The 23,340-nt window shown below is 38.6% G+C and overlaps 3 protein-coding genes across 4 annotated transcripts; all 3 read left to right on the forward strand.

The window, feature by feature from the left end:
- The first annotated feature begins 4,517 nt into the window (after window positions 1-4,517).
- LOC121772338 (subtilisin-like protease SBT1.5) lies at window positions 4,518-7,398 on the forward strand. Its single transcript, XM_042169400.1, has one exon. The coding sequence runs from the start codon at window positions 4,591-4,593 to the stop codon at window positions 6,937-6,939; it is 2,349 nt and encodes a 782-aa protein (XP_042025334.1). The 5' UTR covers window positions 4,518-4,590; the 3' UTR covers window positions 6,940-7,398.
- Window positions 7,399-8,894: 1,496 nt separating this feature from the next.
- On the forward strand, window positions 8,895-11,150 carry LOC121771873. Its single transcript, XM_042168761.1, has 2 exons — window positions 8,895-8,978; window positions 10,408-11,150. Exons 1-2 carry the CDS (start codon window positions 8,963-8,965, stop codon window positions 11,148-11,150), a joined length of 759 nt encoding a protein of 252 aa, XP_042024695.1. The 5' UTR covers window positions 8,895-8,962.
- An 8,906-nt stretch (window positions 11,151-20,056) lies between these two features.
- LOC121772136 (ethylene-responsive transcription factor RAP2-2-like) lies at window positions 20,057-22,431 on the forward strand. Of its 2 annotated transcripts, none has more exons than XM_042169128.1 (3): window positions 20,057-20,479; window positions 21,187-22,110; window positions 22,199-22,431. In XM_042169128.1, exons 1-2 carry the CDS (start codon window positions 20,188-20,190, stop codon window positions 22,062-22,064), a joined length of 1,170 nt encoding a protein of 389 aa, XP_042025062.1. In that variant the 5' UTR covers window positions 20,057-20,187; the 3' UTR covers window positions 22,065-22,110; window positions 22,199-22,431. The 2 variants fall into 2 exon arrangements, with proteins under 2 accessions (XP_042025062.1, XP_042025063.1); XM_042169129.1 differs by having other exon boundaries at window positions 20,061-20,473.
- Window positions 22,432-23,340: the final 909 nt, after the last annotated feature.

Below are 23,340 nucleotides of genomic sequence, written 5' to 3' on the forward strand. Positions count from 1 at the left end.
TCTCATGATTTTATTGTTTTAATGTCAGTCAAATTTAAAATATTACTATTGTTAACTTTTACTACGGTAATATGATGACATTTTGAATATAAATTAGCATTTTTCTTGGTGCTTGTAAGTTGTAACTGTAAAGGGTGACCAAAAAGTATATTTCAACTGCAATAGCCAATAACAGTCAAATATTTTTTAATAAGTATATTCATTTGTAAACAATTGACATAATGAATATCTTGGAAATCATAATAATTTACAAAATTAATAAGAGAGACTCCCTTCGTCCACACAAATAGAATCTTACTTTTTTTCAATACAAATTTTAAAGAAATATGAAGAAATATTATAAATAATTGATAAAATGTGAAAACTACTTATTTTTTTTGAAGTACTCCTTAAGAAAAGTGAAATGGTAAGAAAAGTGAAATGGGACTTCTATTTATATTATGTCCAAATAGCTTTTTCTAATAATTAAACAATGATTAATTAAGATTGAACAGAAAGGGCGAAAAGGTAAAAAACAAGTAAAAAAATATAAGGGCATGTCTGGGGTTATGTTTTACGGTGAAGAAATTCAGCGTCAGAGACGACGGCAAGTCTTCCCGACACACGAGAAACCAAACGTGTCCCAACACCTCCACTTCATATTTCCCCCACATTTTTTAATTATACTACCTTAGTCTATATATATTTGCACGACATTCCATCTATATACTATTCAACACTATATCACATTAATATAATTCATGATTTAAAATAATAATTTTTTAATCAAGAGTTATCATAAACTAAAAGTAGAAATATACTAGTAGTAGATTAATATTGATGTGCCCTTAGGGTTTTTGTTTTCGTAGTGATTGGAATATATATTAGTGGGGGCGTGTCATCTACAAAATGCTCCTATTTTTATGGACGACTATCTTTATATATTTTGTTAAAAATATATCACTATATTTTTTATGTAATTGGTGAAAAAAAACAAAGTTTTTGTAACTGAGGCATCCCGTGAATATTATACTGTAGTTGTACTTTTTCCCCTTTTTTTGCCATAACTTTTTTCCTTCAAAAAGAAAATAAATATAAGTTAGTCTCATTTTCATAATTTTATTTTTGAATATGCGCTTATCACATATTATCAAAATCAAAAGAGCAATGAATTGAACGAAATAAAAGAGATCAACTTATGCATCCGAAGGAGTAGCATATACATAAAATTAAATTTCACTCTAAAGTATTGGACTAAAGCTATTGCATATGGGTTCAACGACAACTCCAAAGATCTACTCTAATTTTTTCTACCCTCAAAATTACTCATTATAATTGGGATTAAGCATTCAAAATTGGAATTATTGAGAACTTGATAATTCAAGCATAAAAATGAAAAGGAAAATATGTTTCCTTTCATAATTAGACAGCTACTACCTTTCATTTTTATGTTCCCCTTCAAAATTCAACTTTTACCTTTTCATCAATAACTTTGCCCTTTACAAAGCCAATAAATGATTTTTTTAAAGCTCAACAAATGTAGGCATAAAAATAGAGCCTTTTTAATTACGAACCAAATAAATAAACATTAGAGAGGCTTTTCATGTTCATTTCCCTAATTTTAGCTTATGCAATTTTGTTTATTTTAATCATATTGTATAAAACAAGAATAACAACTTACAAACAAATTGCAACTGTTTGATTTGAAACTTTCACTTTTTTAACTTGGGTCCCATTTTCATTTTATGATGTTTTTTTGGTTGTATCTTCTTTTTGACTCTACACAAACCACATATAATCTGAGATATTTTAAATTGAATTAATAGAATATCATCTAATGCTTGATGTATCAAATTTGATATTTCACGACATTTTTGAACAATAATAAAATAAATAAAAACTTAATTTTGAAGCTAATGTAAAATAAGCTAAATAAATACGAAATCTATATATTATTATATTTTCTGTTATTCTTTTGGTTAGTGGGAGGGAGGAAGTCCATAGTTTAAAGGACTATGCTTTAATTGCTGGAATTAAACGACAAACGAATATTGTTGGCAATTGAAACTAAAAATATAACATATAACTGTCCCACATCGGTATCAAGAGAAAACTGAAACTAATATATAAGTCTCATGAGCCCCTCCTCCTATCACCAATTGGTTTTAGGATGGAACCCATGGATTTCTATCAAATATGTCATGTTTCACTCAACAACTATTGCAGCACACGTGACAATCAATTACAAAAATTTAGCATCACTTATGCATATTATTTTACTCCCTCCGTCCCACATAATTTGAGACATTTTGATCGGGCACGAGTTTTAATAAATGAAATGAAAAGTGAGTTGAAAAAGTTAATGGAATGTGAGTCCTACTTTTATATATTAGTTTTATAATTAAATGTGAGTATGAATGAGTTAGTAGAATGTGGGGACCACTATCAAAAATGGTAAAAGTGAAATGGGTCAAATTATGTGGGACGACCCAAAATGGAAAACTGAGTCAAATTATGTGGGACGGAGGGAGTATTTTATTTCATGACATTTTAAAGTAATTATATTATATTACTACTACAAGATAACGCATTAGCTTTGCCTAAAAGTGTAATTCTCATGTGATAACATGGCTCGTCCCTTTCACAATAAATCACACGATAAATAGTTGTAGTAGTAGTGATGTAGAATAAACTAAAATGCTAGTAATTAAATATTACTATTACAAGATTGTACCTTACGCAATACAAATTGATACATATCACCATCAAGTTACCAAATTCATACATATGGGATTTAGGAGTAGATTTATGCATAACTTAATTTATCCCAAAAATTGATAGTGAACTAACCGCCAAAATGAATTGTTTGTTCCCCATAAATCTATTCTTGAATAAAGAAGCATAGATGCATTCAATTAAATAATAAATAATTCACATTATAAGCTATACAGGGCATTCAATTAAATAATTGATAATTCACATTATGAGCTATACAAATATGAATGTTTCCACGTTAGCATGTGACTAGTATCTAATAAATAATAATAATAAATCAAATTAAATAGAACTTTTTTTTGCATCAAGTCTAAGAGCATCTCCAGTGGGCGTAGGGCTGGCAAATCGTGCGGATTGGGTCGTTATCGGGTCAACCTGATAATGACCCAACCCAATAAGGCCTAACCTGAACCCGACCTGTTAAGGAAACTGTAAATCCGAACACGAACCCGACCTGCTACCTTCAAATCCGAACACGACCCGCACCCGACACGAACCCGTTATCGACACGATATAATATGGGTTGACACGACACGATAACAACCCGAACCCGATATTACACGATTAAAACCTAATATTACACGATTAAACCTTAATTTTAACATAATTTACACAATTAAAATTCGTTTTATACTATTTAAACCTAATTTGTAAGAAATTAAAAAATTAAATTAATATATATTTTTTTAAATAATAATAATATTATTTCTTAATGGGTTACCCGTATCCAACCCGCATCCGACCCGAACCCAACCCGAAATTATCGGTTCTTAATGGGTCAACCCGATAAGGACACGGATCCAATAAGACTTGACCCCAACCCAATAATTTCGTGCGGATTCGTGTCAGATTATCGTGTCGTGTTGAAAACTGCCAGCCCTAAGTGGGCGGATGTCCCACTTGGACATCCCAAAAACACCTTCTGCCACGTCACTAGGACTTCTCATCTCACTGCCACGTCACTAGGACATCCCCTGCACAATCCGCTCTTCCCATCGCCCTTCCCGCAATAAAAAAAATCACAATAATGTAATTACGTAAAAACGGAATTATAATTTTGACACGGAATACGGGAAAGCAAAATACGGGCAAAAAATACATAGTCATAAAACATAAAAAAATTAGCACAAGTGGTGCGAATGAAATGAAGTTCAACGAGCCGTATATATAGAGTTTTAAAAAAAAAATTAATTACCGGACGTCAGTCCCACTCCACAATGGCGGACGTCCGTCCGCCCGTCGCCCGCACGTCCGAGGACACCCGACGTCCTCTTGGGACGTCCGTATCCGACCTTCGACGCCACAATGGGGGACGTCCCGGTCGCCCGTCACGGACGTCCGACCGGACGTCCGCCATTGGAGATGCTCTAAGCCCACACTTACAAATGATCAAAAAATAGGGGAAAATATCCGAGCAATCTAAAGGTAAACCGCACATATCTATAGACAAAGGTCAAAGAGTAAGAGAAACATACCCAATAATTTACGTTCATCATGTAGAAATCAAGTTTTAAAATATTCGAGTATCCTATCCCCTCCACATTTTAACAAATTAATAAATCATTACTAATAAGATATGTTTTAATAAAGTGTTGTAATTATTCAATGTCATAGATTAAATTGATCGATTAATTATCATAAATTTTCGGGAGAAGTTAATTTTAATCAATTAGAATAAATAATGACGATTAAATCCCACTTTGAATCTCAGCCGTTGATTCAAAACATCCATCATTAGAGTGTGCAGTCATCCAGCTCACAGTGTGGTCACCTTCTCCAAAATTCCCAACCCCATAAATCCCCACACAACTGAAACTGCATGAATCTGGACCTCCAATGGCGATTCCTCCTCTCTCTACGTTCTCTCTCTTAATCTCGCTCCTTTTCATCTCCTCCTCCGCGCTCAATCCGCCGGAGTATCGGAAAACCTTCATCGTTCGCGTCCAGCGCGACGCGAAGCCCTTGGTTTACCCCACGCACAATCACTGGTACGAATCGACGTTGAGATCTATCTCCACCGCCTCTGATTCTGCCGATGCGGCTTCTGGACGGATGCTCCACTCGTACGACAACGTCTTCCAGGGATTCGCGGCGGAGCTGTCGGCAATTGAAGTGGAGAAGGTGAGGAGCTCGCCTGGAGTGATTGCGGTGCTGCCGGAGCAAGTGAGGCACTTGCACACCACTCGATCGCCGGAGTTTCTAGGGTTGAAGACGGGTAATAGTGCTGGATTGTTGAAGGAGTCGGATTTCGGGTCGGATCTCGTCATTGGAGTCATCGATACGGGGATCTGGCCGGAGAGGGAGAGCTTCAATGATCGGGATTTAGGTCCGCCGCCGGCGAAGTGGAGGGGAAAATGCGTTGCTGGTGAGAAATTTCCTGCGAATTTGTGTAATCGGAAATTGATCGGAGCTAGGTACTTCTGCAGCGGTTACGAAGCGAGTAATGGAAAAATGAATGAAACGACGGAGTTTCGATCTCCGAGAGATTCAGACGGACACGGCACCCACACAGCTTCAATTGCCGCCGGGAGGTACGTTTTTCCGGCGTCGACTCTCGGCTATGCCCGCGGCGTAGCTGCGGGGATGGCGCCGAAGGCGCGCCTCGCCGCTTACAAAGTGTGCTGGAACGCCGGATGCTATGATTCCGACATCCTAGCGGCGTTTGACGCCGCTATAGCCGACGGCGTCGACGTAATTTCCTTGAGCGTTGGTGGAGTGGTGGTGCCGTACTATCTCGACGCCATAGCAATCGGAGCTTTCAGTGCTTCGGACGCCGGCATTTTCGTCTCCGCCTCCGCCGGAAACGGCGGCCCCGGCGGATTGACGGTCACAAATGTCGCACCGTGGGTCACTACCGTCGGTGCGGGGACAATCGACCGCGATTTCCCGGCGGTTGTCAAGCTTGGGAACGGAAGGGAGGTATCCGGCGTCAGCATCTACGGCGGTCCGGCGCTGGCGCACGATAAGCTCTACCCGCTAATCTACGCCGGGAGCGAAGGGAGCGATGGATACTCTTCCTCCCTCTGTTTGGATGGCTCGTTAGATCCTAATGTGGTGAAAGGGAAAATCGTTTTGTGCGACAGAGGGATTAATTCGAGGGCGGTGAAAGGCGAAGTTGTGAAGAAAGCCGGCGGCGTCGGTATGATTTTAGCTAATGGTGTTTTCGATGGCGAGGGATTGGTGGCGGATTGCCACGTGCTTCCAGCGACGGCGGTGGGGGCGGTGGCCGGTGATGAAATCAGAAAATACATCCAATCAGCTGAGAAATCGAAATCTCCGGCGAAGGCCACAATCATATCCCGTGGAACGCGGCTCAATGTAGCTCCGGCGCCGGTCGTAGCCGCGTTCTCGGCCCGCGGTCCGAATCCGGAAACTCCGGAGATTCTCAAGCCCGATTTGATCGCCCCGGGCCTGAACATCCTCGCGGCTTGGCCCGACAACGTCGGACCAAGTGGCATTGCTTCGGACAAGCGAAGCACGGAGTTCAACATACTCTCCGGGACATCGATGGCGTGCCCCCACGTCTCCGGCCTCGCCGCTTTGCTGAAGGCGGCGCACCCGGAGTGGAGCCCCGCCGCCATCAGGTCGGCCCTGATGACGACGGCGTACAGCCACGACAGCCGCGGGGAGACAATGCTGGACGAATCCACTGGCAACGCGTCCACCGTGATGGACTACGGCGCCGGCCACGTCCACCCCCAGAAGGCAATGGATCCCGGCCTCGTCTACGACATATCCTCCTACGACTATGTCGACTTCCTCTGCAGTTCGAACTACACTGCGAAGAACATTCAGGTGGTGACGAGAAAGGCGGTGGCAGTTTGCCGGCGGCGCCGCGCCCACATTGGGAATTTGAACTATCCCACATTGGCGGCAGTGTTCCAGCAGTACGGGAAGCATAGGCTTTCCACACATTTTATCAGGACGGTGACGAACGTGGGCGATCCGGATTCCGTCTACACCGTGAAAATCCAGGCTCCGGCGGGGGTGGTGGTGACGGTTGCGCCGGAGCGGCTGGCGTTCAGGAGGGTGGGGCAGAAGCTGAATTTCGTGGTGAGGGTGCGGACGGAGGCGGTGAAGCTGTCTCCCGGGAGCTCCGTGGTGAGGAGCGGGTCGATTTCGTGGTCGGACGGGAAGAGGGATGTGAGGAGCGCGGTGGTGGTGACATTGCAGCAGCCTCTTTGATCAAGATTCTTGAATGAAATTGAAGGGATGTTTTGATCAAGTTGGTTTGGTTTGGTGGTGATGAATTGATGATTATCAATGTGAGGATGTGTTAATTATGATGGCGGAAGGGAAGGAATGGGGAGAGAGGGAGATCTCTTTCTTGGTGGGAGAAAAAAGGGTTGGATTTGGTGTATGGAGGTGTTGATGGTGGTGGTGGTGGTGGTGGTGTGGTGATGAAGATGGTAGTGTTTTGTAAAAAAGAAATAGGGGAATGTTGGTGGAGGTGTACAAGATTATAAAAAAGTGATCATAATTCATGATCCTCTTGTGTTTATGAAATTATGTAGATGCGAAATGCCTTTTTCCAGTCACAATCTTTACTTGATTTTACTGGACTACAAAATTGTGATGTTGGGCTTGAGATCATGATTTAGTCAAGTAGTTTCAATAATATAGTAGTATAAGTTAAGGTCCAAATCATAAAAATAATATCATTGCAAATTAATTATTGAAGCTGATTTGGGTGCTGCTTTTTATGTTATGAGATGCATATAATTTTGTATTTCATCGATGAACAAAATTAAATTTCAAACAGATAAGTTTCAGCTGTTTACAAACATTATGTTAAAAGGAGGCAACCCCTGTGTTGAATGTTATTTATGCTCCACCAACTCGAAATGAATTTTATACTTGAATACAAGACAAATAATTTTGTTATACACATGGTAGAATTAAAGCATAAAATAAATTGTTGCATCTTATCAGATCTTAATTTTAGTTTCCGAGTTATGGAGTGATCAGAAATGAAATTACTATATGATTTACAATTCGTATGGTAACGACTCCGTGTTAATGTGTAATATTAGATTCATAACATTGAAATTCTTGACAGAAATTTATTTCTTTCCATTTTATTCATATTTCTAAAACACTGATTACAATGAAGATTGTAGCCTGCTTTTTAAATTACAGTTGCTGAAATTTCACTTCTCCACATATATGCTTAAAGATTTAAGGACTATGTTAGTTATAATTAACCCGTGATTATTATGTGATTGAAGATCAATTCAAAATCAGAAGGTATAATGCACTGCGTCATATAGTATAATTGGAAAGTGTGTAGGAGATAGTGGACCTCTTTTTTGTTTTATTTTGAGTAGTTTTTTGTGCTTTCTTCCCGGTGAAGAATGGTCCCTAATAATATTTTTTTATTGATGCACTTCTCCAACCAGTTGTACAATTGAAGGTCAAAATAAATATTTATTTCATTTTTGCAAGTTGATTAGCCAACTTGAACTAAAAGCAGGACACATATCTACAAGAAACCAATATTTTTCATCAGCTTGTATATTTTATCCTATATATTTGGCACACATTTATTCTATATAAAAATCACAAATTAAATTATTTAGTAGGAGTACCATAGATAAAGATAAAGCAACACTTGTTTTACCTTTGGAGTGCACAAAAACTTGTCTTTTATGTGGGGGCAGTCGACAATTTAATTTTGATTTTTACCGTATTTTTCATATTTATAAACATGCGAATAGAAGTGTGGTTCTAATTTCTTCAAGATATATCGTATACATAATAAAGTGTTTTCATTTAATATGTTTATCACTTTCTATTTGTTCTTGTAGTCTATAATGATAGATTTGTTGGAATATTTTAATATGGTCCAACATAATAGTCTAAAGATTGTATAATATTTATGACTATTTATTGATTGACCCGATTACGTGATCTACTAAGGTTATATAATTTATAGGGTCAATCGATTATCTATAAAAGTATGAGGACTGTTGTGCAGATACTACTTTGGATAACTTTAATTTTGTTATGGGTGAAATTAAAGTTATAATAAAGTTAGGGACTTATTCTCTAAATACATGGTTATGGTCCCCAAGTGCAACCTATAAATAGGTTAATAGATTCCCATTCCTGTTAATCTGACGTATTTTCAAGACTTACAGATTACAGAGAATCTGTGAGATTGCGTTGACACTTGGAAGATTAATTTCCATACTTCAGAATCAATATCATGAATCTGAATCCATGTATGCTTCCGCTTTAAGTTTATCAATCTTATTCAACATGTATGATTTGTGTGATGAATTATGTGAATCATTAATTTGATTCCAACAATTGGTATCAGAGCCAATGCATGTTGGATCGAATTGATTATTCGATTACTATTAATTTTCGGATTCTGAGTTCTTATTCTGTCCTGCTTGTTCGACTTTGATGAAGAATTCTTTTGGATTCAATCAATTTTTGTTGTTATTTGTTACTGCACGCAAACCATGATGTGATCGGTTTATAAATTAAGAATTCAATTACATGACTTGATTACATGTGTGCGATTAGTTACGTTTTTTTTTGGTTGAATTTTTATTCGGTGGAATTCTTCTCTCCGGACTAATTTATAGTTGGTTCAACAATTTTGTTTGAAGAAAAGCTTCAGTGAAATACGTCAAAATTTTGCCCAAAATCTTTCAATTTTATTTGCAGTTTCGAATGGATTCTTTACATTAAAAGTTTTCGTCAATCTTTAAATCTGTTTGATGCGATTCATTCATCAATTTCGAAATTTTGGTAAAATCATGTTTCAGATTTTTTGGGAAAATTTTGGTATTCTTGAGCACCCTGTATTTCAGTTTTTCCGTTGGTTGTGGCTAAATTCCGGCAAACGGCGTAGGCGCCAAGTCACCGATAATCGTCGCGTCAGTTGTGGCGGCGAAACGGTGCATCTGTTTGTTTTTTTTTTATTTATTTTCCAAAATTTAAATTGGGCCACAAAAGATTTTTTTTTAAAACAGCCGATAACTGCTAATAATTTTTATGGCTCAACTATTTAATAACTAACTTAAATTGTTGGTTATTTTTCAAAAGCCGCAACTTACGGTTTCTTTTGGGCTTATTTAGGTGCAATTTTTACTTTATTTAAATTTATTAATTGCTTGTAATAGAGCCCGAAATTAAAAGTGAAACAATTAAATTATTTAATTGTTTTAATTATTAAGTAATTAATTAAATAATGACTTAAAGCTTTTGTTGTCTATTATTCCAAATGAATTAATTAAAGCATTAACTCGCCAAAGTGGGCTCTGATGTGTAGATTAATTTTATTTGGAGTGTAGAGGTTATTTGTATACTTGAAATACATGCGAATAGTTAATCGGCCCAAAGGAAGATTGTTATTTGGCCGTGTTTCTTGTGTACTTTGTGGTAATAATATGAGATTATCCTTAAGTCATTGTGGACACTAAGTCGGCCCAAAGGAAGACTTATTGTTTGACAGGAAATGATTATCTATATTTGATTACTACGTATTAAGATGTCACTTGCGAGTTATTATTTTGTCCAAAGATGAAATTTTAATGTTGTGCCGATATCTTGAAATGGGAATTGTCATTATTTAATTTATTTACTTATTATTTACGTGAGCTAATTATTATCCTACTTGTTATATTTGTTCTTTGCTAGCTCAAGAATCTGCTATTGGTTTTATAAATTCCATTCCTATACTAAAAGGCAATACCTATGCATCGTGGAGAAGCAAGGTATTGATTGGTTTGGGGATTGCAAATTTAGACTATGCACTTCGAACGGAGCAACCCGCCCCTCTTACTGATGAAAGTTCCGATGAGGATAAACGGAATTTTGAGAGGTGGGAACACTCCAATCGCATGAGTCTTATGATTATGCAACATGCTATCCCTGAAAACTTTCGTGGTACTGTCTCGAAAGAAGCAACTGCTAAGGAATTCCTCGAGGCCATTGATATGAATTTCGCAAGCAATGAAAAGGCCGAAACGGCTTCATTGATGCATAAACTTGTGACTATGAGGTATAATGGCCGAGGAGAAATTCGGGAGCACATTATGGAAATGTCAAACACTGCTTCAAAGCTTACGACACTTAATTTGACGATCAGTGATGATCAACTAGTGCATTTGGTTATGATATCTCTTCCTCATCAATTTGATCACTTCAAAGTTAGTTACAATACTGTGAAGGATAAATGGTCATTGAATGAGTTAATTTCTCATTGTGTTCAAGAGGAAGAGAGGTTGAAGCAAAGTAAGACGGAAAGTGCTCACTTAGCAACAAGCTATAGGGGGAAACGAGGAAAGGACAAGGGAAAGAGGATTCTTTCCGAGTTCGCTAAGGGGAAGAGGATTCTTCCCGATTCCTCCAGAAATGTTGCGGGTCCATCTGCAAAATAGTTTAAGAAGGAAAGATCAGGTTCAGTTTGCTTCTTTTGCAAGAAATATGGACACAAGAAGAATGATTGTGAAGAATATCACGCTTGGCGCGTGAAGGTTACATTTTCACTTATGTTTGTTCAGAAGTTAATTTAGCTTCTTTACCTGGACATACTTGGTGGATAGACTCTGGTGCTACTAATCACATAAGTGTGTCCATGCAGGGTTGCCTCTAGTACCGAAAGCCGATTAATGCTGAAAAATTCTTCTACGTGGGCTATGGCAAACAAGTTGAGGTGGAGGCAATAGACACATTTAGATTATTACTAAAAACTAGTTGTTATCTGGATTTAGAACAGACATTTGTTGTACCGTCATTTAGACGTAATTTAATTTCTATTTCTGCATTGGACAAATTCGGTTATAATTGTTCATTTAGAAATAGTAAATTTAGTTTTTATCTAAATTCAACTTCGGTTGGCACCGATTCTCTTTCTTATGGTGATAATCTTTATTTGCTTAATACTATTACTTCATTTAATGAAGCCTTGCATGTGAACTCACAAGGTACAAAGTGTAAATTAATGAGTGAGAATTCTGCTACAATTTGGCACAAACGTTTGGGTCATATCTCTAAACGGAGAATAGAAATACTTGTGTCAGATGGAATTCTTACCATTCCCAATATGCCAAACTTTCAAGTCTGTGTTAAGTGCATTAAGGGGAAACAAACAAACATTAGGAGATTTGAAGCCAATCGAACTACAGACGTCTTAGAACTTATCCATACAGATATATGTAGACCGTTCCCTACTGCTTCTTGGAATGGACAACGATATTTTATTACGTTCATAGACGATTATTCCAGATATGGTTATTTATATCTAATAAGTGAAAAATCTCAAGCACTGGATACGTTTAAAAGTTATAAGGCCGAGGTTGAAAATCAACTTGGCAAAAGAATTAAGAATGTCAGATCTGACCGTGGTGGAGAATACTATGGTAGATATGACGGCTCAGGTGAACAACGTCCAGGACCTTTTGCCAGATTCCTAGAGGAATGTGGAATCGTTCCCCAGTACACAATGCCTGGTAGTCCTACCATGAATGGTGTTGCTGAAAGACGAAATAGAACCCTCAAGGATATGGTTAGAAGCATGATTAGTCATTCTACTTTGCCAGAATCCCTTTGGGGAGAGGCACTTAAGACCGCAACATACATCCTAAACCGTGTACCTACTAAAGCAACTGCCGTAACCCCTTATGAATTATGGACGGGCAAAAAGCCTAGCTTAGGTCATTTACATGTTTGGGGTTGTCCAGCAGAAGCTCGGCCTTATAGGCCACACGAGCATAAATTGGACCCTAAAACGGTAAGTTGTTACTTTGTAGGTTATCCTGAGCGGTCAAGGGGTTTCAAGTTCTATGATCCCACAACTAAATCATTTTTTGAGACGAATAATGCAAGGTTCTTTGAGGAAGTTGAGTTTGGGGGGGGAAGATGGTATGAAGAATGTTGTTTTTGAAGAGGAAGTAATTTCACTTCCCTTCATTCCAGAACAAGACGACACTCTCGTAATTCCTGTTCCGCCTCCCGAACAACAACATGAAGAACAACCTCAACCTCCTCAAGAACTTGACGAAGTAGTGCCACTAAGAAGATCCACTAGAGTGAGGAGACCTGCAATATCTACAGATGAATATATTGTATATCTCCAAGAGCATGAGGTAGACATTGGAGTGATGGAAGATGACCCAGTCACTTTCCGTCAAGCCATTGAAAGTTCTAATGCTCAAAAGTGGATCGATGCCATGATTGAAGAGATTAAGTCTATGCAAAGCAATGACGTTTGGGATCTTGTCCCATTGCCTGAAGGTGCAAAACCCATTGGTTGCAAGTGGATTTTTAAGACCAAACGGGATTCGCAAGGCAATGTGGAAAGATATAAGGCTCGTCTTGTAGCAAAAGGCTTCACTCAAAAAGAAGGCATCGATTTTACCGAGACTTTCTCTCCAGTTTCAACGAAAGACTCATTCAGAATAATCATGGCACTTGTGGCTCATTTTAATTTGGAGCTACATCAGATGGATGTAAAGACGGCGTTTCTTAATGGTGACATTACAGAAACGATTTATATGGTGCAACCTGAAAACTTTGTGTCTGGTGACCCAAAGAAGATGGTATGCAAACTTAAGAAATCCATCTATGGTCTGAAACAAGCGTCTCGTCAATGGTATGTTAAATTTCATCAAGTTGTCGTCTCATTTGGTTTTGAGACGAATCCTGTTGATGAATGCATATACTATAAGTTCAGTGGGAGCAAATTCATTTTCCTGGTTCTATATGTCGACGATATTCTACTTGCTTGCAACGATGTAGAATTATTACGTGATACCAAGAAATTTCTTTCAAGAAAATTCGAAATGAAAGATCTTGGTGATGCTTCTTTTGTATTAGGAATCCAAATACATCGAGATCGTTCCCTAGGTGTACTTGGATTATCACAAAAGAGCTACATCGATAAAGTGCTGGCAAGATTTGGCATGAAAGATTGTAGACCAGGAGATACCCCTGTGGCTAAAGGTGATAAATTCAGTTTAAATCAATGCCCCGAAAATGAGCTTGAAAGAAAGGAAATGGAATTACATCCCTATGCATCGGCTGTGGGAAGTCTTATGTATGCACAAGTATGCACGCGTCCGGATATTGCGTTCATAGTAGGCATGCTAGGCAGATATTTGAGTAATCCCGGTATGGATCATTGGAAAGCAGTCAAACGTGTTTTGCGGTATCTGCAAAGAACAAAGGATTATATGCTCACTTATAGGAAATCGGATCAGCTTGAGATCATTGGGTATTCTGATTCGGATTTCGCGGGATGCCAAGACAGTCGTAGATCCACGTCAGATTATGTTTTCATGCTAGCCGGAGGGGCTATATCTTGGAAAAGTGTTAAACAAACATTGATAGCCACCTCTACAATGGAAGCAGAATTCATAGCTTGCTTTGAGGCATCACAACATGGAGTATGGCTGCAGAACTTTATTCAAGGACTGCAAATTGTGGATAGTATTGAAAGACCACTCAAGTTATATTGTGACAATAAGTCCGCAGTCATGTACTCCAACAACAACAGGAGCTCGTCGAAGTCCAAACACATTGACATCAAGTTCCTTGCTGTTAAGGATAGAATTCAGAGTAGACAATTGCAAATTGAACACTTAGGTTCAACTTCCATGCTTGCGGATCCTTTCACTAAAGGTTTACCGCCTTCGGTCTTTCATGAGCATGTATTTCACATGGGTGTTCGACCTTGTGATACTTTGGTCTAGTGGGAGTTTGTGTTCATCTATGTAATAATATTGAATTTCAATTATATTAAGTGCACACTTCAGTTACTTTGGTTTAGTTACTTTGAATTATGCTTTGATATTTTCTGATCTAACTACAGTTTCAGAGGACCAGTTGGAAATAGACATGCAAAAGATCACATAGCATGTAATTTTCATGCTGCACACTCATATTTTGATTTGTGTTGCTGGATGTGTTGATATTTGTGATCACTGATGAGTTTAGTCATGTATACGTGTTGTGACCTAAACTTCTTTGGTTCCATATTAACATGTTTAGTAGACCGGATCGGTAAAGATGATTAATATAAATAGTAAGCGCGCAACTTTAGTAATGAACAATCATTTGGTGACTTTTATGTTGGCCCAAGTGGGAGATTGTTGGAACATTTTAATATGGTCCAACATAATAGTCTAAAGATTGTATAATATTTATGACTATTTATTGATTGACCCGATTACGTGATCTACTAAGGTTATATAATTTATAGGGTCAATCGATTATCTATAAAAGTATGAGGACTGTTGTGCAGATACTACTTTGGATAACTTTAATTTTGTTATGGGTGAAATTAAAGTTATAATAAAGTTAGGGACTTATTCTCTAAATACATGGTTATGGTCCCCAAGTGCAACCTATAAATAGGTTAATAGATTCCCATTCCTGTTAATCTGACGTATTTTCAAGACTTACAGATTACAGAGAATCTGTGAGATTGCGTTGACACTTGGAAGATTAATTTCCATACTTCAGAATCAATATCATGAATCTGAATCCATGTATGCTTCCGCTTTAAGTTTATCAATCTTATTCAACATGTATGATTTGTGTGATGAATTATGTGAATCATTAATTTGATTCCAACAAGATTAACAAAAAAGGTTCAATTGATTTTCCATTTTGGTTATTACAACCGATTCATTTTCATTTTCATTTTCATTTTTTAGAAGAAAAAACAACAAAAAACTTTTGAGTCAATAATTTGATGTATGGATGTGGAGTTAAAAATTAGAATAATATACATAAAATTATATGCCACTCTATTTTATACTTGAATCTTAATCATGAAATTATTATTTGACCAACTAACTAAGCCCACGAGATAGTTCGACGCAATTATCAACACGATCGATTTATTACTCGTTTTGTTTCATAGTAGCGGAGTCATTTTATCATTTTATTACGTTTAATAATAGTAGAGTCACGATTAATTTATTACTCGTTTTATTTCATAATAGCAAAGTCATTTTGTCATTTTACTACGTTCAATAATAATGGAGTCATTTTCATTTTTTTTAATAAAAATCAACGCATTTCTTTTTATTTTACTGTATCTTATTTTATTCTCCTCCTATTTTTTATTTTATATTTTATTATTATTTTAGTTAACTCAAAAAAGACACGCTCTTGTTCAGCAGAAAAGGAGTACTATATTCTATTCAACCAAATCCTTCCACGTGCCACTGCCATGTAGTGAACGTGGGGTGAAAAGGCTGATTAAGAAATGGTTAAAACTTAAAACTGGTTTATCAATTTAATCTAACTTAGGTGAATCGATTGTATCGATTGTTTTCCAGTACTTTCTAGAGAAAAAAATCACATCGTCTAAAGTCGTACTAATATATAATGTAATCTTTATTTAGTCAGTTAGGCAATATATGTGAAATCTAAGAATCTTCACTTTATTTTGTAATTTATGATAAATTCTCTATTATCCCATTTAGTTAATTATTAATGTTCTGAGATACTTTACCCGATAAATTAATTAAAATAAAAAATATAATATAATAAATATTAAAATCGGAAGTGAGATTAATTTATTTAAAATATACAAGAAACTATTTTTTTAAAACCGTACAGAAAAGTGACACAAACAAAGAAATGAACGAATAAATACAGATTTTCACCAATTTTTAACATTCCCACGACATCACTTTCCATATATTATATTTCTATGCGTGTGTGTGTATATATATATTCAATTTCAGTCACTTACGAAATTCAAGAAGTAAAAATGGATTTTGCTATTCCAAAATCATTATTATAAGAATCAAATGGTAATATTTTTCTTTACCTGATAAATATTCTATAGATTGAAAGTTAGATTTAGAGATACCTTTCAATGAATGACAGCTTCGGTCTATATTCTGCACCTAATAATTTTCAATTTGAATTAAAAAAGTTGTAGGTAGAATCTATCTTACAAAGACGTGATTGCCCTCTAAACACTGTGAAAAATATCCGAATTAATTACATTTAATCGATTGAATTTTCCATTTCCAAATGTGAGAATTACAATAAGAGGAATTAAGAGCATCTTTAACGCTACGGGGCTGGCCGCAAATCGCGAGTCCCGGCCCATCCCACCCGTTACACGGAAGAGCGGCACGACCTGGGCCGTCCCGGGGCCGCGTTCCCGGCCTGGTGACCGTCCCACGGCCCGGCCCAGCGCGCCTTAATCGGAGAGGGGCCGTGACGGAAGAAGGAATTTTTGCCAAAAATTGGAAGAGGAAGAAGAGGGAGGAAGATGAAGAAGAGGGGCAGGACGTGCTGCAGATTTGCAATTATTTTTCTGAATTTTTACATTTTGGAAGAGGAAGAAGAGGGAGGGGGAGAGGAAGAAGAAGGAGAGGGGCGACGTGATGCAGATTTGCAATTTTATTTTATTTTTTTAATATTCTATTTTTTATATATTTTTTAGGTTATAATTTATTGTTTTTGTATTAAAAATGAAATTCTCGTGTTATAAATAAAATTTTCCGTATTATAAATTTCCGGTGTTTTTTATTTTACGTGTAAAATAGGTTGAAGTTGTGAATAGTGTCATTTATTAGTTGCGGATCGGGTTGTGGCCTGCAGGATTAGAGCAGTTGGGGCCTGAGCCGCAACTGTAAAGGAATGATAACGTGGAGGGGACTTGGGGCCGGAAATGGGGACGAGGTTATTTGTGCCCTAAATAATAAAGTAGTATAACACATTTAAATTTATTAAATAATCATAAAAGCCGATTTCCTTTTAATTTTCATGGAAAATTAAGATTTTGAAATATGAATTCTACTCCAGCCCTTAAATAATCTATCCCCACATGGTCAGATAGGACTGGCATTTATTTTAAACTATATTGTATTAAAGAAATTATTTTGACTTGAACAGTGTTACAGATAGAATAGTTACTACTAGAATATTGTGGATAATGCAATGCATAGATATCAATAAATTAAAATACAGAAAATATAATATAACAAAATTTTAATAATTTTTCGATTTCAATAAAATCTACATACATCAACATCAGTATTTCAATATCTTTTTTCCATCTCACGATACCAAACTTGGACTTAATGCTGTCACGCATTATTAGCTAATCAATCACGCAACTAAGCTTAATCAAAGCAGATAAGGCCATCCACAACGCTGTCTCTATACCGTCTCTTAAACTGTCTCTTAACTACTATTTGAGCACTATTTGAGGGCCCCACTGTCCTTTTTTCCTCCATCTCTTAACTAAGAGACGGAGGCTGCAACGCTCCGTCTCTTAACCGTCTCTATACCGTCTCTTAATTACTATTCATTCAATTTAATTTATAATTTTTTTTAAAACCCAATTCAATTTAAACAAACACACTTTATTAAAATTAAAACAAAATTTAAAAACACACAAAATAAAAAAACACACAAAATAAAAAAAACACACAAAATAAAAAAACACACAAAATAAAAAAACACACAAAATAAAAAAAAATTAATCGGAAGGGCTAATCATCCTCCGGAGGCGGTCGAGGTTGAGGGGGAGTCGGAAGGCCAAGTTGTGCTGCCATATGCACAATTCCGTTCCACCAGGCCGCGTATTGGGAGTGCGAGAAGCGGGAAGTGTCCGCCATTGTGGCGGTCATGTACGCCACCATAAGTGTGTCCGAGCCTCCTCGCGAGCCCGATCCTGAGGCCGGCTGGCTTGATTCGCCTCGGCCCTTCCTTGCTCTAGCCGCTTTCGCCGCCTTCGTCCCTTGCGGCCGACGGCGCGTACTCGCGGATCCTCCTGCATCGCCGACCGTACCCGCAAACTCCTGGGATTCAGCATCATGTTGGCTGATGCCTTCAGCAGTGTCACCACCAGACGCACCAGCACTAGACGAGTATTGGCCACTCGCCGTATGCTTCGTGCGCTTCGAGTTTGAGCCCGAGCTGGAGCGGAAACCGCCGGCCCATCGTTCCTCGTCCTTGACGGCGCGCCAAACATCAACAAATCTGAATTGATGTCCCTCGTCCTGGTAGTAGGCGCGCAAAGCGGACGTCAAAATGTCGGTGGCCGTGGCGCCGCTTTGGTAGCGCGCCTCTTCCGCCGAGTAGATGCCGCAGAATTTTTTGACCTGTCGGTCGACTCGGTCAAAGTGACAGCGGATCATTTTAACTGTGCGCTTGCGGGAGCGGTTCGGCTTTATTTGGTGGTAGACCTCGACAACCTTTTCCCAGAAACACTTCCGGGTTTGTTGATTCCCGACGATGGGATCGTACGAGACCGTGATCCAGGCGTTGTACACCGCCATCGTTTCGAGGTTGTTGTACGGATGTCGGCCAAGATCCTCTTCCTCTTCTTCCTCCTCGTCCTCGCCCGTCTGGGGTTGTACACTGCCTCGGCCACCTCCACCGCCTCGGCCACCTCCACCGCCTCGGCCTACTCCCGGCGTGGGATCAACTGGAAAATCCTCCCGGATCTGGGATAATCCCTGCGAAAACCGCGGGACGTTGGGACGAACATATGCATCAAGGTCAAAATTGGGTGGTTGGTACCCCCCCGGCGTCGCCGAACCCTGGGTCCCCGGCGTTGACGAACCTCCACCGCCCAATGTGTTGATCATATTCTCCCAATCGCCGAATGAGTTGAGATCCCACCCGCCGGAGCCGGAGCCGCCATAGTTGCCCTCGCCGTCGCCGGACATCTTGAGTTGGGTTATGAAAATTTCAGCGAAAATTTGAGATAAAATTTAGATGATATGAAGAATAGATGTGTAGTTGTGTGTAAATGAGGATGGGTTTAGGAGTATTTATAGAGTAAAAAATTTAATAAAAAACAAAAAAAATATAAAAAAAAACAAAAAAACGGTAATAATACCGTTACAAAATTTTTTTTTTTTATTTAAATTCGATTTTTTTAAAAAAAAAATATTTATTGCGTCAGCACGTGACGACGCCCACTCGCGGGCCGGCGAGTGGGCGTCACGCACGACGCCGGGCTGCGCCACGTCGCCGAGGCGCGTGGCGAGCCAGCTCGTCTCCTGGCTCGGCGAGACGAGTCGCGCGACGAGACGCGCGACGAGACGGGACGAGATGGAGGCTGCAACGCGTCTCGCCGGGGTCTCGTCTCGCTGAGACGAGACGCGAGACGCCGGCGAGTCCCGTTGTGGATGGTCTAATCCTCCAACTCAAGGTCATTTACGTCAAACAACACCCCCTACAATAATTACGCCCCTCCGACAAGGGTAAAATCGTCAAAGCGCTAAACGACACCACCTCGTTCCTCACGATTTCTCATCTGCCTCTTTTTGAGAACCTCTGCATATAAAAATAAAGGCGACCTCTTACTTTAAACCCCACTGCCATTTTCTCTCTCTACCTTCATTTCCCCCAAAAACAAAAACAAAGCTAATTTTTTCATTCACAAAACCGAGGAATTCGCTCGACGAATCGAAGAAGAACTGTATCCTTGCAATGTGTGGTGGAGCCATCATATCGGATCTCGTGGCGCCGGCGAGCCGGTCGTCGGCGAGGCTGACGACGGAATTGCTCTGGGGAAGCGCCGTCGCCGGCTTGAGCAGGAAGAAGAACAATCGCGGGAGCTTTCGCTCCAAGCATGTGAGATCTGCGCCGATCGTCGACTTGGAGGATGATTTCGAGGCAGATTTTCAGGAATTCAAGGATCACTCCGACAACGAGGACGAGATTGGCGCGAAGAAGCCGTTCGGTTTCTCAGCTCCGAAGAGTTCTGGTTTGAAAGGTGAGGGTGAGTCTTCTTGTGGTGATGTTTGTTGTTAGGTTGGTCAGCATGCTATTTCTGGAATGGAGTTATGAATATTTTTTTTGTTTTCTTATTTTCATTTATTTGTGGTAAATGCTTAGTGGTTGGTAGCCGAACTTTCTAGTTAGGATGTGTTTTTGGTATTTGCTTGGTTTTGACTGATGTTTATTTTAGTTTTTGATGATTCTGATTGAATTAGATGAACGAATGTATGAAGGCATTTGTTTTTCGTGCAAAATTTAATTTATGTAGCCTGATCGAATCATAAGTATTAATTATTGAATCGGTGTCACCAGCGATTATTGATCAAATTCCTTTTTGTGAAGCCGATGTTTCATAGTTTAGCTTTTGTGTGATGATTATGTGTAGTTTGAATTGATGTTTCACAACTTACAGCGAGATTCTTTTAGAATGATAAATTGCTAAGGAATAGCTGGAAATTTTGGAATATTTTTTTTATCCCCCAACTTGTATCAAAGATAAAAAAATATACAAATTGTCCTAGAGAATATCTAAAATAACAAGTATGTGCTCTTTCATTGGACTAATCATATGTTTTCTTTTAATTTTTGTTGCAACCCTATGGATCTAATATGTCTGTGCTTTAATTTTTTTGTCAATAGCCCGAACATTCCAAAGGTCTTTTTTCAACTTTCTTACTTGTTTGATGTTTCTTGTTACTTTTTATGAAGGTATGTCACCTACAGACACTGTTGAATCTGACCAGGAGGCTGAGAAATCCTTGAAAAGAAAGAGGAAGAATCAGTATAGAGGGATCAGACAGCGTCCTTGGGGAAAATGGGCCGCTGAGATCCGTGACCCAAGGAAAGGGGTTCGTGTGTGGCTTGGTACATTCAACACCGCGGAGGAAGCTGCTCGAGCCTATGATGTTGAGGCTCGGAGAATCAGGGGCAACAAAGCTAAGGTGAATTTCCCTGAAGACGCTCCGCCTGCTGCCTCAAGATGTACTGTTAAGGCACACTCGCATCAAGAGGTTCCTAGGGGAATTCCGGAGGCAGTTCAGCCCAATGAGAATGAAAGTCTGAATTTCATGAACATGCTAAATGATGACTACTTCGATTCATTTGGTGTTGTTGAAGAGAAACCGCAAATGAAGCAGTTCTGCTATGCTGAGACCTACCAAACAGCTGATGGGAGCAATCTAAAACCACTTACTCCTACTGATGGATCAAATGTTTGCTTCAGCTCTGATCAGGAAAGCAATTCTCTTGATTGCTCAGACTTCGGTTGGGGTGATAACTGCATAAAAACTTCAGAGATATCGTCTATGCTGTCGACAGTGCTCGAGGGTGAACAAGCTGACTTTGTGGAGGATGCTGGCCAAGCGAAGAAAGCTAAAACCAATCCTGTTCCCAGTGATGAGAACACTGCCCCTGATGATCTATCAGCATTTGACTCCCAGATGAAGCTCTTTCAGACACCCTATCCCGAGAGCAATTGGGACGCCTCACTCGAAGCTTTCCTTAATGGTGATGCAGCTCAAGATGGTGGAAGCGCAATGGATTTTTGGTCTTTTGATGATGTCCCAGCTATGTTGGGCGTCAACTGAGGCTGCTTAGCTAGTTAATGATGACTTTATGTACATAAGGCTACATGTTAGTGCTTTTTCTGGTTTTGTCGTAATACAGATTTTCATGATGACTGTGTTGTTGATTGGTCGTGCTTTCTCTTGATTTTCTCCAGGTGCGGTTGTTGCTGGTGATCAAGAACGGCAAAATCCAGAAACATGCCTAAGCCAGGATGATGTTCTACTAGGACTCTGCATAAGGTGCATTACATAGGTAAAAACTAGGTGGAATTCGCGTTTGAGACTTTGAAAACTCGATGATGATCAATCATATGATATATGTCTGTACGGATTATTTTTTACGCTTTTTAAACTTATATCATACCGTATCTGCCTTAGTTTGTTTTCAGCATTATTTGTCTGTTATTGCATCAAATTATCTCCAGAAAGAGGCAGCATGCATCTTTCAAAACCTGCTTTCTGGCTGACAGATATTACTGGTATTCTTGATTTGTAAATTTGCCAAATTTTGATTAAAATGTCTTTATTCTCATTTTAAATTGTCTTTAATGATGTTGGTTGTTTGATTTATGCAAGCTGTGAAAAAGTATACTCTCTTCGTCCCAATATGGGATGAAGGTGAGTTTTTTAATTTTTTATTTTGAATTGGTTGTGGAATTCATGTTTGGCAACCGGTGAAAAAAATGTACTGTTAGGTGAAAATTGAAAACGTGTGTTTGTTAGGGAAAAAGGTTGAAAATTTGGGAAAAGGTGTGAGATTCAATCTCATCTTCCCATGATGTTTAAAATTATTCGTCTTATGCATTGACTGAATAATTTAAGATATGACTCATTCGCTATAAAGTTGGTGACTGCGCGGTCCTTGGTTTATTAGTGCAAATATTACTTTTGCGGCTCAAATTCATTTGACGTGGATGAATAAGAAAGTTGTAGAAAAGTTGCAAATAGTAATATAGTATTAGCATCCGTTTTCAAGTAACAGTCTTATTTTTCTATTTTAGTCAATCTTGCAAAATTAGTTCGCTTTTATATTTTGCAAATTTTTCTCTATAATAAAGTGGGTCATATTCTCCGTTAATAATTTTGCAAAATTCGTGTTATTTCTAAAGTCCTGATTCGCAAGGATGGAGGGAATATAAGTTTGGGTATATACATTGTGGCCTTTGAGGCTTGATCATTTTAATCAACAAAGATTTAAAGTTGCAATAAATTTAGAAAAAAAAAACAAAAAAAAAATGACCGATCGAGATTTGGTAAGTGTAAAGATTTTAAAGTTGCAATAAATTTAGAACAAAAA

The sequence above is a fragment of the Salvia splendens genome, chromosome 16 (genome assembly GCF_004379255.2).
Source record: "Salvia splendens isolate huo1 chromosome 16, SspV2, whole genome shotgun sequence".
In the NCBI taxonomy this organism is placed as follows: Eukaryota; Viridiplantae; Streptophyta; class Magnoliopsida; order Lamiales; family Lamiaceae; genus Salvia; species Salvia splendens.